This window comes from Budorcas taxicolor, chromosome 25 (assembly GCF_023091745.1).
Source record: "Budorcas taxicolor isolate Tak-1 chromosome 25, Takin1.1, whole genome shotgun sequence".
In the NCBI taxonomy this organism is placed as follows: Eukaryota; Metazoa; Chordata; class Mammalia; order Artiodactyla; family Bovidae; genus Budorcas; species Budorcas taxicolor.
Window position 1 is genome coordinate 46825759 of NC_068934.1, and position 15473 is coordinate 46841231.

Consider the following 15473-nt stretch of genomic DNA (forward strand, 5'->3'; position numbering starts at 1 on the left):
TCCCTAGAGATGACCATTTGGTGAATATATTTCAGAGTTTTTCTGTAAAACTATGCATGTTGTCAATAACTACATGCTGTTTGGTTGCATATAATACATAAATAAAAACAAGATCATATTCTATACAGTTTCAATATGACTTTACTATGTATCAAAGTCAGTAATCAGTATGACAGCTTGCTTTTATTACTTATCAACATGAACGTTAATATTACATGTAAATAGATTTACGCCACTGTAATGACTGCACTGTATCCCACTCTATAGTAACATCACTATAGAGTGATTAATCATTCCCCTTAAACTGAACATTCAGATTATTTTGTATATTTTGGTATAATGAACAATATTACGTAAATGGCACTGGCCTCCTTTCTGTTCCCAGAACCCAGTGCCCTCTCTCTCTTGCCACTTGGCCTTTGTACCTATTATTTCCTCTGCCTAGAATGCTCTTACTGACCCACTTTGAATCCACCTCTGCCTCATTAACTCCTGATTAACTCCTCCTCATCCCAAACCCCTCCCTTCCTCAGGAAAATCTTCCTGGCTGTCATACTTGGTCAGTTCCCCCATTACCCTCTGCCCATTGCTGTTTCTTTGCCACACATCCACCATGCTCTCTGTGTATGTGACTGTTATATTCATGTCTGTCTCCCCAGCTGTACTGTGAGTGTTGAGACGGCAGGGACCATAACTTATCTTGTTAATTTCTGTTTTCTGTATCTCTGAAATCACAGGAATCAAAAATATTTGTGGAACGAATAAATAAGAGTGGAAAATGTATATGTCTCTTTACATACAGTCTGAAATGTCCCTTAAATCTGTGGGTTTTTCCTCATCCTGCCATCTCTGCCCTAGTTCAGGTCATCATCATTTTTGTCTATGCTGTTGTGATAGTCTCCTGCCTATCTGAAGGAAGTCTTCAACTTCCTCCACTTTGCCATTAGTTTTTTTAAAACATATATCAGGCAAAAGGAAGCAAGGAAAAAACAGTAATCAGAAAACACAGAAGTGGTACTCTGTATTTCTGGTGGGAATATAAAATGGTGTAGTCATTGTGAAAACCAGTAATGTGTTTCCTCAAAAAGTTAAATAAAAAGTTACCATATAATTCAAGCAATTCTACTTCTAGGTATATACCCCACAGAAATGAAAGCAAGAACTCAGACGGACACTTGCACACCCACGTTCATGTCTGCATTGTGCACAGTAGTCAAAGGTAGAAACAACCCAAGTGTCTATCAACAGATGATGGACAAACAATCAGTGGATAAACAAATGCGGCCTATGATACAGTGGGATATTAATCAACCTGGAAAAGGAATAAAGTACTAATACATGCTGCAACATGGATGAACCCTGAAAATATTATGTTAGTGAAAAAAGCCAGACCCAAAAGCGCAATACTGTATGAATCCACCTATATGAGGTGCCTGGAACAGGAAAACTACGAGACAGAAGGTAGGACGGGGGTTTGCCAGGGGTTGGGGGCAACAGAAACCTATTCAAGGGGAACAACCTTTCTATCTGAGATGACAAAAGAGTTCCAGAAATGGGTAATGGTGATGGTTGCTCAACATCATGAGTACAGTTAATGCCACTGGATTGTGTACTTAAGAATGGTCAAAATGGTAAATTTTATGTTTTGCATATTTTACCATGATTTTAAAAAAGCAAGGTGCAGATTGCACGTGTGAAATGCTGCCATTTTGGGAAAGAAAAGAAATAAATTTTAAGACTTCAAAAAAAATTTATGAGACTGTCCACATATGTCAATAATGAGACAAAGAATGCAAACAGATTTTAAAGTCTATTGAAACATGGGTTATTAGATTTGCTTTTTAAAACCCAACTATAGGACTTCTCTGGAAGTCCAAGGCTAAGATTCTGTACTTCCACTGCAGGGGGTTCAAACCCTGGTCAAACCCTGGTCACTGGTGGGTTTGAACCCTGGTCACTGTGTGGCATGGCCAAAAGAATAATAGTAATACAATAAGTAAATAAAACAAAATAAAAACCCAACTATATTTAGATGACAGAAGACACACCTAAAACACTACCACACACAGTGTGAACAGAGAAGGATGTTAGGAGCACCAAAGAAAATATGGTGTAGCAACAGTAACACACAAACAAAGAGCACAAGGCAGAAGCACTAGGGTGCAGAGTCACGCTGAACACAGAAAAGACGCGACAGTCAGGACTCTGTACACCTTCCACTATAGGCTCAAAGTATGTAGACTAAAACGGAATTGTAAGGAAAAAATAAGCAAATTCACAATCATAATGAGATGTCTTTATGAACTTTTATAAAAAACAGATAAATCACACAAAATTTAGTAAGGATTTAGCAGATTTAAAAAACAAAACTAACAAACTTGAACTAGTGGATAGTAAATGCATCTAACAAATAGAGAATATACATTTTTAAGTTAATATAGAATATATTAAAAATTGACCAAACATTGTCATAAGGTAATCTTCATTAATTTCAAAGTATTGCTATCATACAAACCATATTATCTCATCACATTATAATTAAACATAAAAATTGACAATAAAATGTTGCTTAAAAATATATATACACAGATACATACACATATATGCATACATATATATCTGATACTTTGAAATGTACACCTAAATAATTCATGCAGTGAAGAGAACATTACAATGAAAATTACAAAATGCTCTGAGTGAATGACAATGGAAGTAGCACATAGCTCCTGGAGGGTGCAGTAAAGCAGTACACAGAGCAATTTATGGCTTTAAATGCATTTCCAAAAAAAAAGACTGTAAATAAATAAGCATTTAACACAAAAAACTATCAAAACAAGGGAATAAAATGATAAAGGTAAGAGGGAGAAAATGGGCTTCCCAGGTGGCACAGTTGTAAAGAACCCACTTATTGATGCAGGAGACTCAAGAGACTCAGGTTAGACCCCTGGGTCAGCAAGATCCCCTGGAGAAGGAAATGGCAACCCACACCAGTATTCTTGTCTGGAAAATTCAATGGACAGAGGTGCCTGGCAGTTTGGTCCATGGGGTCACAGAGTCACATGACTGGGCATGCAGGCGTGCATTGTAATAATTATTATATGAGGGAGAAAAGAGTAAAGAGTACGAAGTAATGTTTTAAAACAGGAATATAGGCAAGAAAATCAATAAAACCAAAAGTTGCTGCTCTGAAATGACTGACAAAACAGACAAATCTCTCATGAGACTGATCAAGGAGAAGAAAAGATACAACAAACAATAGTAGAAATTAAAATTAGAAAAATGTACAGCTCTAACTACAGATAGATAATTTTTAAAAATAAAAAAAGAGTATATGAACAGAGATATACTGAGACTTGAAAATGTCAATAATAATCATCAATAATCTTCAAGAAAATATAAAATAAAATGGACTCAAGAAGAAACACAAACTTGGAGACGGCAACAAGTTGTAAAGAAAGTGAATGAGTACTCCATCTCTTACCCCCACTCCAAATCCCAGACATTAAATCAAACAGCTTTATGCACAAAGTTTAATCAAACTTCAAAGAACTAATAAATCCTATCTTGCCCAACTTTTCCAGAGGCTAGAGAAAAGGAGGGTCCAGTGGGAACTGGGAAGACTGCTAATGCATTTTATTAGGCAATTCCGCACCAACAGCAATTTCAAACAAAGGAAATATGAGAAAGGAAAACTACAGATCTATCTCACTCATGAAAAAGACACAAAGATCCTAATAAAATATTGAAAACTAAATCTAGCAGTGCACATGAAAGATAAAATCAATACATCATGATCAAATCGGGTTTAATCTCTGGCCTACGAGGGTGGATGACCATTAGAAAATGTTATCATAGATCAAACTGTAAGATTAAAAGAGGAAAACAATCTGATCATTTAAAAGAATGCAGGCAAAAAGGCTTTGATAAAATTCACCACTCGTTTATATTAAGAATTAAAAAAGAAAGCCACTTAGGAACCCAGGCATACATAGGACACTTTCTGAGTCTGAGGTGGGCATGCGGCAGAAAACAGCCCACACGCCCCTCACTCTGACCCTTGCCACAGCTCTAGCTGAGAATGTGGTTGACTCCGCTTCACTTCCCAGCTTCCTACACTACATGGTCTGACCACACGACTAGGTTCTGGCCAAGGGACGTTGGGTGGAAGTGGCTGTGGCGATCACGGATTGTGCCTTAGAAGGTAGGGAGTGTGCCTTTACCCTGCTCTTTCCTCTCCCCATGGCTGGAAGGTGAGCCGGCGGCTGGGGCAGCCCTCTTGGCCACACAACGGAGTCACTCGAGGATGGCAGGACGGCTGCTGGAGGAGGCGGAGGCACTGACACCGACCAGCCTCCACAAGAGCCCTGCTTGTCGTTCAGAGTCTGTTACAGCGTCTAGGCATGTCCTCTGTGTACTATAGAGCATTTCTCAAAAACCTACAGCAAATATCTTATTCAGGGAATAAAATTTAGGTAAGGGAATTTTAGAAGTGTTCCTGTGAAAATCAGCAGCAAGGCAGTACCCCGCACCAGCATTCCCTCATCACAGCTGTAGAGGTCCTAGCTAAGACCACAAGGCAAGGCAAAGGAAAGGATGGTAAAGGCACCATCAAAGACACTTTACAGACAAGATGATTGCTTAAATACAAAGATGAAGGAAATTCACAGATGAATCATTGCAACTAAGAAGTGGGACCCTTGCAAGGAGCCGGATTAAGAACCCAGAACCAGACCCACATGTGTACTTCAAACTCTGACAGCTGACAGGGAATGGATGGCAGACCACATGGATGGGTGACCATATTAGGGTTTTGCAATAAATGGTGCTATAAAATTAACTGTACATATGATAAAAATTAATTTCTACCTACTTCCATTCACAAAAATAAATTCCAGGTGCATTAAGGCCTCAATGACAAAAAGCAACCCTTTAAACTTTTATAAATAGTCTAATAGCACATCATTTAACCTTGGGATATGGCCAGATTTCTTAAACAAGGCACACAAAGGCAGTAACAATAAAGACACGTGACAATTTTGACTATATTAAATTGAAAACTTCTGTTCAACAAAAGTCACTACTCATTTTCTGCCATGTGTATTAAGTGCCCAGTAGACATCAGCCTTGCACTGGACACTCCTGTGCAAATAAATAAGACACAGACCTCCTCACCATGAGACTTTCAATCGTGCACACGTTCTCTCTCTCAGGGTTAGAATAAGGGTCAGACAGGGTCAAAAACCCACGTCTAGGGCCAGGACATATACCTTGGCCCCCAACCCAAATTCCACTCCCTTCTGTTACCTCTGTGGGCCCCCCTCTAAGCAGAATCACTTTTCCTCCTAGGAAGCCCAGACTGATCTGCCCCACTGGTAACAGTTATAATGGCAACCGCAAGATGAGAGTTGGAAAAGCATCTCCCTCTCTGGTGTCAGGCTCCTCCACTTGGTGGGTCAGTTGGGACGGACATAAGGGTTCCAGTCTTCAGCGGAAGAAAATCCAGCAGCCTGCAGGTTGATGAGCGAGAGTGGGTGATGATGTCTCAGGGCATGCCGCATTCCTAAGAGCTCATGCTGTCTCACCAGTGCTGTCCACGGTCTGGGTATTCTTGCAGGAGGCGTTTGTATTGTCCTCCTTCTTTAGTCCACTCTCGCCACGGCCCAGGAAACCACATCTACAGCCCTCACTTGAGGTTTGTGGCCCCTCTCTTGGCTATGAAACACCATGCATCATCTGTTAAAGACACTGTCCTCGAGGTACAGACTGCTTCAGTGCTGGCAGACAGCAACGTTCCAGCCCTCTGTGGGTGGTCTCACTCTGTCACTTAACGAGAAAGTGACAGTACTATTCAAGAAGATACCCATGATGCTCTGTGGTACGTTCACTTCCCGCAGGCACATTATATCCTAAAACTTTAGTTGTAGTGCTTGAAAAGACTTGAGATGATATATTCTTTGTTCATTGGCATCCTGGCATATCCCTGGCTACAAACACTTTAAAACTTTTGAACAACAATAAAAACAAAATTTTGAAGTATAAGGTTTTTGAGTTTCAAGGGTAAACAGCAAAGGAACTGAAAACGGTGGCTCCAGCCAAGGGGGCTGAGTGTAGAGTGTTCCCCTCCTCTCCCACAGCAAGATGGCAGCAGATGATCTTTCCAGACTTGGAGGCAAAGTTCGGAAAGCCTGAACACAGAAGTCACTGAAGTGGCGGCCTCTAGGGAGAAGTCTGCGGGGGGGAGGGGTGCGGGTTATGATGCAGTTCTCTCCATCGTATTCAGATATACTTACTGATTTTTACCCACATGTATGCATCACTCGGATTTTTAAAAAATACCATAATGTGGTTTTCTCTTTACTAATGGCCAATTAGTAGTAATCCCTCTTAACATTTATCCAAGAGAGATTCCCAACAACGTGGGACAAATAGGCTCCGAGAAAAGTAGATTCCACTGCTTTGAACATGACTTAGCTGCGGGGAGTGAAAAGCTAAAGGAAGCTAAGAGCTACGACTGGTGCTGATGCCACGCTTGCTAGTGGAGCCACGGTGGTGAATCCACCCCTGACTGGCATCAGGATGGGTACCTGTGGCACACGGAGACACAGAGTGGTGTTGCCCCCAGCACAAGGGCACAGATCTCACCAAGAAGGCCCACTGGGCTGAATATGCCCATCTCTAGCCTTTCCAAGAGCAGTATTTCCGGAGATAATCGCTTTCTCAGTGGTAGACTGATACCAACCAACCAAAGATGAACTGTTCAGAGTGCTATGTGTTAATTTTTGGTGGAAACAACATCCCCTCTGGTGCCTATCATGTTCCCAGCCTTTATTCAGGGCCCCTGCTTCTCAGGATGCTGCTACTGAGGAAGCAAGCTCATCGGAGATGCGTGTGAGTTTAGAGGTGCAGAGACACAGCACACACTGGGAGGGCTGCACAGCCCCTGTGCGCGGCACCCCACTTCTCTGGAGTAGGCGGCCCCCACAGCCCCCAGACACAACACCTTCCCGGGACAGCACCACAAACACTCTGAACCTCCTTTTCATTTGTTCCAATGCTGACCAAGCCCCCTTGTGATGATAAAATCTTTCCTTAGCACGTTAGTCACCGATTAATCTGGAAAGCTGCTTCTAGGCAAGAAGGTATTTCTTGGGCCTTTCCATTATGAGGTAATCAATAAGTAACCCTTCTTCACTTTAGCTTGGTGGCTCAGACAGTAAAGCATCTGTCTACAATGCGGGAGACCAGGGTTCGATCCCTGGGTTGGGAAGATCCCCTGGAGAAGGAAATGGCAATCCACTCCAGGACTATTGCCTGGAAAATCCCATGCACAGAGGAGCCTACAGTCCACGGAGTTGCAAAGAGTCAGACATGACTGAGTGACTTCACTATTCATTAACCCTTCTTCAGTTCAGTTCAGTTCAGTTCAGTCGTGTCCGACTCTTTGCAACTCCATGAATTGCAGCACGCCAGGCCTCCCTGTCCATCACCAACTCCCGGAATTTACTCAAATTCATGTCCATCGAGTCGGTGATGCCATCCAGCCATCTCATCCTCTGTCATCCCCTTCTCCTCCTACCCCCAATCCAGCATCAGGGTCTTTTCCAATGAGTCAACTCTTCGCATGAGGTGGCCAAAGTATTGGAGTTTCAGCTTTAGCATCAGTCCTTTCAATGAACACCCAGGACTGATCTCCTTTAGACTGGACTGGTTGGATCTCCTTGAAGTCCAAGGGACTCGCAAGAGTCTTCTCCAAACCACAGTTCAAAAGCATCAATTCTTCAGCGCTCAGCTTTCTTCACAGTCCAACTCTCACATCCATACATGACTACTGGAAAAACCATAGCCTTGACTAGAAGGACCTTTGTTGGCAAAGTAATGTCTCTGCTTTTCAATATGTTATCTAGGTTGGTCATAACTTTCCTTCCAAGGAGTAAGTGTCTTTTAATTTCATGGCTGCAGTCACCATCTGCAGTGATTTTGGAGCCCAAAACATAAAGTCTGACACTGCTTCCACTGTTTCCCCATCTATTTCCCATGAAGTGATGGGACCGGATGCCATGGTCTTCGTTTTCTGAATGTTGAGCTTTAAGCCAACTTTTTCACTCTCCTCTTTCACTTTCATCAGGAGGCTTTTTAGCTCCTCTTCACTTTCTGCCATAAGGGTGGTGTCATCTGCATATCTAAGGTTATTGATATTTCTCCCGGCAATCTTGATTCCAGCTTGTGTTTCTTCCAGCCCAGCGTTTCTCATGATGTACTCTGCATATAAGTTAAATAAGCAGGGTGACAATCTACAGGCTTGACGTACTCCTCTTCCTATTTGGAACCAGTCTGTTGTTCCATGTCCAGTTCTAACTGTTGCTTCCTGACCTGCATACAGGTTTCTCAAGAGGCAGGTCAGGTGGTCTGGTATTCCCATCTCTTTCAGAATTTTCCACAGTTTATTGTGATCCACACAGTCAAAGGCTTTGGCATAGTCAGTTTTCATTCCAGTCCCAAAGAAAGACAATGCCCAAGAATGCTCAAACTACCACACAATTGTACTCATCTCACACGCTAGTAAAGTAATGCTCAAAACTCTCCAAGCCAGGCTTCAGCAATACGTGAGCCGTGAACTTCCAGATGTTCAAGCTGGTTTTAGAAAAGGCAAAGGAACCAGAGATCAAATTGCCAACATCCACTGGATCATGGAAAAACCCTTCTTAGAGACATCTTATTTCCAAGTCCTTAAGAGCCGCCTCACTCTGTCCCCAGTCAGTGTACACCTTGCTCTAGGCTTCATGGGTGGTTCATGGGCAACTCAGTGGCCGACCCAGCCGGCAGCATGGCAGCACTTGTCCACAGGAACCCCTTCACCCCCCAGCTCTGTCCACTCTAGTCTCTTCCACCTCGTCCTCCACCGCATCAGAAGTTTCCATCTGGGCTGGCCACTCTGGCTTGACAGTGTCACATGGTCCAGGCTTTTCCCTCTGTCCTCCTTCCTCCTCACCCAGCTGCATTTTTAGAGTTCCTGATCAGTAGTCTCATGGTGTGTCCAGCATTCAGAGAGGTATAGGACTTGCATTCACAGACTAAACCAAAGACAACTCAGTATTTACATACAGGCAACCCTAGATTTTAACATTAACTTAATCAATTTGTTCAGTTTTGTTTTGTGAACCAGGTTCCACAGACTTCTGGATTTTTACCCACTTCTGCACCCCCATATCACTGTCCCATCAATGGAGCTCTCAGTGACTTCAGCAGGAGCTCTGCAATGGAAAAATCATGTGGAGATAGTGGTTAGGGTTGTTAGACATCGGCACAAGGCGGTATTCTCCCCTTCCATCACGTAACTTAAAGCTAGGTGGGCACTCAGGGCAGAAGCTGAGAGCAGACAGACTGCACAAATGAATCTCCACATGACAGGTGGGGTAGGAGCTCAAGGGCACGGTGCCACCAGTCATGGTGACCAGTCCACCTCCTACTCCAGCCACACAGTCCACCCCAGCCTGGATTCTGCTTCACAGCCTGCCCTACCACCCCCCCGACTGAGCCTCCCAGGGCTGGTATCCCTGGGGGAGAACTGTTCTGAGAAGAATTCAATATAGAGTAAACCGATTCATCCAGCTTTTAAAAACTAAGATGCGGAAATGTTACAGTTAATGCTCAACAAGAATGCAGTGTTTAGCACTTGTTGGAGGGGCTGGAGAACGTAAACCAAAATCCAAGAAAATCACACCACTTGAGGCGCAGGCAGAGTCTTTTACTAAGTTAGTTGGTCAAAATAATACCGAAAGACCCCAACCAGGCTTAGGCACTAAGTGCTGTTTCTTGTCGCTCTGGTTTACAAGGAGCGTGAGGACACGGCTGTTGAGTCTTAACTGTAGCATATACACTACTAGCCGTTCATGTTTGCCTGGACCGTGCTCCACTTACTGACTTCTAAACAACCTTATTTCTACTTAATAATGAAGGATTTGCGATTACTTACAATTTCAGACACTGGGATTTGGTACAGTTACATGGCTTTTTAGACTTTGTGTCCAATGAACTAAGAGTTACTCTATAAAGATTAAAAAAGAAAATGTATTCAGATCATTACTCTTTAAAAAGAGAATTAGCTAAGCAGCTGGTGTTTTTGAACAAAGACTGAAAATCTCAACACCAGAGAGTTATAGGTATCATTTATCAGTGCCAGATCATAAGGTGGAGTGGTATGCAAATTCACAATGTGAGGAGCAGGCCTGGCCAGGTCCAGCTGCACGTCCAGAGACCCTATTGCTGCCCCCTCCCCAAGCCCGCACACGTAGTCTCGGGGAGCAGATGGCCAAACTCGAGGGCACAGGCCCCAGGGAAACTGAAAGCGAAAGCGTTAGTCACTCAGTCATGTTCAACTCTTCATGACCACGTGAACTGTAGCCCGTCAGGCTCCTCTGTTCATGGGATTCTCCAGGCAAGGATACTGGAGTGGGTTGCCATGCTCTTCTCCAGGGGATCTTCCCAACCCAGAGACTGAACCTGTATCTCTTATGTCTCCTGCACTGGCAGGCCGGCTCTTTACAACTATGACACACACCGTTTGGGGAGCAGAGGAGGGAGAGGTATTTCATATCACTTGGGCCTTGGACCTTCCCCAAGCTTCTTCCATGGATCTGTTTAAACCTCTACTGTGTGTGGCTCCCCACACCAAATAGATTTTTATTTTTGTATTTTTCAAATCAGAACACTAATGAAGAGTATAAAGAAACAACAGATAAACAGCCGTCCGCTGTGTTAGAGCTGACTAGTATTACCACTAGTATCAAATGAGTTTGGAATGTTATCATGTGGGTATTGGGGACTGCCCTCCTAACTGTTCCTTTGGGGATTAGCCCAGAAGCCATTTTCAGGGGCGTCAGAAGGGGAGACGTGAATGTGTGCTGGATGCTACTAAACCTGAGGGCGACTGCGGGTTAAGAAACGGACAGGGTTCCAAGTGCTGCTCAGAAGCACTGCTGCCTGAGGGGACTTGGGATGTCGGCACTGTGAGACGGCGGGTAGATCTTGGGGTTGAGCAGGAGCACACACGCCCAAACACCAGCTGTGATCGGGGCTCTCCCTCCCTGGGCCTGTGGCCCTCGAGTTCAGCCTCCTGCTCCCCGAGACTGTGTGTACAGGTGTTGCCTCTGTAGCACTGGCTGCTTCTAAGACCACATCTTGGTCTTGGTCTCAGGAGCTATGGCAGTGCTCGGCACACAGTCTTGCTGACAGCCCCCTGGCATCCTGCAGAGCACGGGAGCCACCCTCTGCCGTGCGCTGCGCCCTCACACACACAGCTGTCTTCAGTCAGGGGAGGTCAGTCTAACGTCAGCTCAGGCCCCCGCCCCCATGCTCTGGAAGCTTCCCTCATCAGGCCTCCGCCTCTCTTCTCACCGGTGGTTTCTGTTTCAGGAGCCCTGTCCTCTCTCGTTGGTTGTAAACGGTCCCTGACTCCTGGCTGAGCTACTGTGTGTTGCTTCTTCTGGAGATGTCTCCCATTTTTAAGATTATCTCCCCACACTATGTTGTTGAATCTTTATTAACTTATTCTTCATCTAGTCTAGTTTTCCCCTTCATAGAGAGGAGAGTGGCAGCCTTCTATCCTCACGGGTGCCTGCACGTGTCAGGTCTGGCTACACTACCCCGGTCCCCCAACCTGGATCAGATGTGGGCTGCTCAGAGGAGGGGGACACGGGCACCCACTTCGCCACTCTTGCCCTCGGCCTTGCCTCTAAAATGGGGCATGGTGTGGCCTGGCACGACCTGTCCAGAGGAACCAAAACTCTTCTCTTTAAAAATGGAGTAGGGGCCCATGGAGACACTCCAGTGGTGACCTGCCGTGATTGTGGAAGGAGAGAGCACAGTTCAGTGAGTATCTACAGTGCAGGAAGGTGCCAACAGGCACTGACTATGAGATCACTTTGTGGCTGGACTGTCATAAGTGCTTCAGGGAAATACCAAAATATACATATATACACATATCTTTTAATTTACGTTGCCTGTTCTAGAGGAATCCACCAAATAATTTGGGACATGAGCTATATACAATTGAAAAATTAGAGAACAAAAGATATTATATAATCAACTATCAAATTATATGATATAGATTATAAATGATATAACATCTGAGGACAGTTTAATAGAGATGAAGAAAACAAAACAAACTACTCCTGAAAGAAGTAGAACTAGACATTGACTTTCGAGGGTGTGAAGTTTTTTTGTTATACATCAAAAGGGTGTTTCAGTTGAAATAACAGCACAAGCAAAGACACCGCATCAGGGATGAGCAAACAGTGCCTGAAGAGACAGTAAAGGGGCAAGTTCATTGCAGTGGATTAAACTGGAAAAAAACTCCCATGGCTCTAATATTAATAATATTTGTCTACTCTTCCATGCCAACCTGAAAATTAAAGGGCTAGAGCAGATCTGGACAACTCTGCCTCAGAAAAGCATTATGAACAAACTGTACCACACTGAGATATGACCTCATCTTTAGGAAAAAATTTCCAGAGAAGCAGACTCGTGAATTTTATAATTTTCAGTATGTTACCAAAAATAAAGACATCAGGGACATATCAGAATTCACAGTGACGTCTGATGGACAATTTGATTGTTAAAGCCGTGCAGAGTGACAGGACATGAATTTTTATTCATATGATAAGCTACTTAATAAGTCAGCCAGTTCACCACCTATATGCCAAGAATGGTGACTGGGTCAATTCACCCATATGGACTGCTTGCTGTAAGGCCCAAGCTGGCCTGCATCTAAGTCATCTATCTCAGAACGTTTACACCGTATGGGCTGACAGAACGTCCTTTCTCATGTCTTCACACCTAGGTTAACCTTGTGGTCTGGTGAAAGTTTAAAAAAAAAAAAAAAGCCTAACAAAGCATCTAAAGAGGTCTAGCAAATTAGTCGTGGTTGGGAACTCATACAGAATGAAACAGCCAGCAAATGGTTTTCTGACAGCTTCCTCACCAACAATACCAAGTTGGTAGAGAGTCCAGTATGCCATCAGTGCTGTGGATGTAGAGATAATGATCATCTGGGTGATTCAGTGGCATGACATCAAGTCAAGTAATTATTTGCAGCAAAAAATACAAAAACAAAGCTCATGTTGTTCCTGGCAAACCTTCCTGGCACATCATTTGTAATAGAAAAATATTTTATGGCCTGCATAATTACTTCACAACAGAGAAAACCTTTAGAGACCGGGAAGAAGGCGGGGGAGGGTGGGAATAAGGGGAATGCGCTGAATGAGTTCCCTCGTTGCTGCTCCTGTGGGAAAGCGCATCAGCTGCAATACAGAGAAACGCCAAACGGCACTCGACTCCGAGAGCCACACCTGAAAGAGAGCACCGGACGCACCAAATGCCCATGGATTCGGTAACAGGCTAGAGCACACAGTGTGCAAAACTATGGGCTGGATGCTCCCAAATTGCAAGCAAGGTAAAGTGCATATCCTCAGAATCTGAAAATCCTGGGTCATATGGCGTCACCAAAGATGTAATACCATCAGCAAATCTAGAAGTTGCTCACAGAGTTGTTTTGTCCACAAACATTATGAGCCATGATTACAGAACCAGTCAAACAGCAACCACTGATCCATCATGCCAAGATAGTGAAGCCAGGAGAATGGCTGCCGTAGTCTTAGTCAGTCAAATTAAATGAGAGTCAACAACTGAGGTGGCACAGAATTACAGCCAGCTCCACGACGAACTGCTACGACTGAAGCAGCAAATCATGCGAGCAACTGACATTCTCCAGCGACGACGCAGAGGTCTGTGTTGACTGCATCCCACCGGGCCCCCAGAACTCCACCTAGCGGCTCACCTAAGCCTCTCACACGGCCCCGATGGCTCTCCTCACCCTCATCAAAGTCACAGTGAAGATGTGCCTAAAGGCAGACACTGCAGGAGGCTGGGGGCACTATAGACCAGCCCACATTTCCTAAATTGCTGGCCTGACTTCTTTCAGGCCCTCAAATGTACTTTTTCATTAGGCTGTGTGCCCCAAATTCTGGAGGCAGGAAGAGGTGGCCCTCCATAACCAACTAGATGGCTCCATGAACAAAGAGGGCTGCTCTATTCACTGACAGCATGTGTGAACTCAAGAAAGTTTCAACCAGCTTGGTTAGTTTAATTAGTTACAGTTATAGACATGATTTTAAAATGTCCAGACAAGGTCCCAGAGAAGCGCAGCCATGTCCACCTGTAGACCATGTGCCTTGGACCCTGTCATTGAATGTGAGCAAAGGCAGCAGGCAGAGGCTGCCATAAAGGCACGGAGACTGCGGTCAACGTTAAGTGACTGCCACACCATCACCTGTGTTGGTGACAGCAAAAAAGAAACAGAGCAGCCCGGTTTAAGCCGATGTGCTCTCAAGACAGCTAGGATCGGCAGCAAACCTCCGAAACACTGACACTGGGCAATGGGCAGAGAGTGTAAGTAAATGAAGGTTACAGACCAGGCTTTCAAGCAACCGCAAACCAGACACTCACAGCGGTACTGTTAGTGCCCTGCTGAATGTGAAGTCCTCTTTTAGAAGTCGTGAAGGTTTGCAGGTGAAGCTGACTTTAAACTCAGAAGAAAATCACAAACGTTCCCCAGAGCCTCTTAGACTCTTACATTACAGTGACAGTTGCTTTTAACTCTTACCCAGCCAAAGTTATTTTTGGTGGTGGTCCTGGAAGAGTTGATCCTGAGGGGAAAGCAGGCCCGCTGATTGCAGATGGTAAGGCTCCACTGTCAAGCTGTGTAAAGTCAAAGGCAAGCATAATTTGAATTAGTATACATTTTTAAAGTTTATTATACCTCCCCCCCAGGTATAGACAAAAGTGATTTTCTTCTGGAGGTTTATACCACGATCCCTTTACAACAACATCCAGGCCTTGTTATCACCATGGTTCTGCTAATGCCTGAGCAGGTTCCAGCCAAGGGTTTCAGCAGAAGGGAGAGGAGTCCAGCCCCACTCACCTCACTCACCAGACCACAGGATGCCCTGGGGCGAGAAAGCCTGACTGTGGTCAAAGACTGAGGCAGGCCAAGGATTCAGGGCCAAGCCATCTGCCAGCTGACAAGCAGCTCATAGGGCTGTCAGTCGGTTGCCCAGTGTTACTACAATGGACGTCTTTTTCACTTTTATGAACTACAAATTCGGAAATAAATTCAATAACATATTTCTATAAACTAAACATGTTCTTTAATTATTATTATGTTCTTAGTATAACACAAGAGATCTTGACATTTGAAATCTCATTGGCAACCATTACTTTTTCATCTAATCATAAAAAATTTTGTAATCAGTTTTAGCAAATTCAAAGCCAGTGTCCTACTCTGCAGTACCCATGTCCTTTGCCTTCTTGGTTCTCACGCTCTTTTATTGTATGTTATCCATTCACATGGCTTACAGGGAAAGGAAAGGGTAGCAAAATCAACACTGACCTTTACTATCTTAAAAGAAGCTTGAAGA

General features: G+C 44.1%; 1 protein-coding gene across 1 annotated transcript in view; it reads right to left on the bottom strand.

Annotated features, from left to right (window-relative positions):
- Positions 1–15473, bottom strand: part of TESMIN (testis expressed metallothionein like protein) — a 39496-nt gene that overhangs the window by 10942 nt on the left and 13081 nt on the right. The window contains exon 5 of the mRNA XM_052662521.1: positions 14660–14754. Within this exon, the coding sequence (XP_052518481.1) occupies positions 14660–14754 (95 nt within the window). The remainder of the gene's footprint in view (positions 1–14659; positions 14755–15473) is intronic.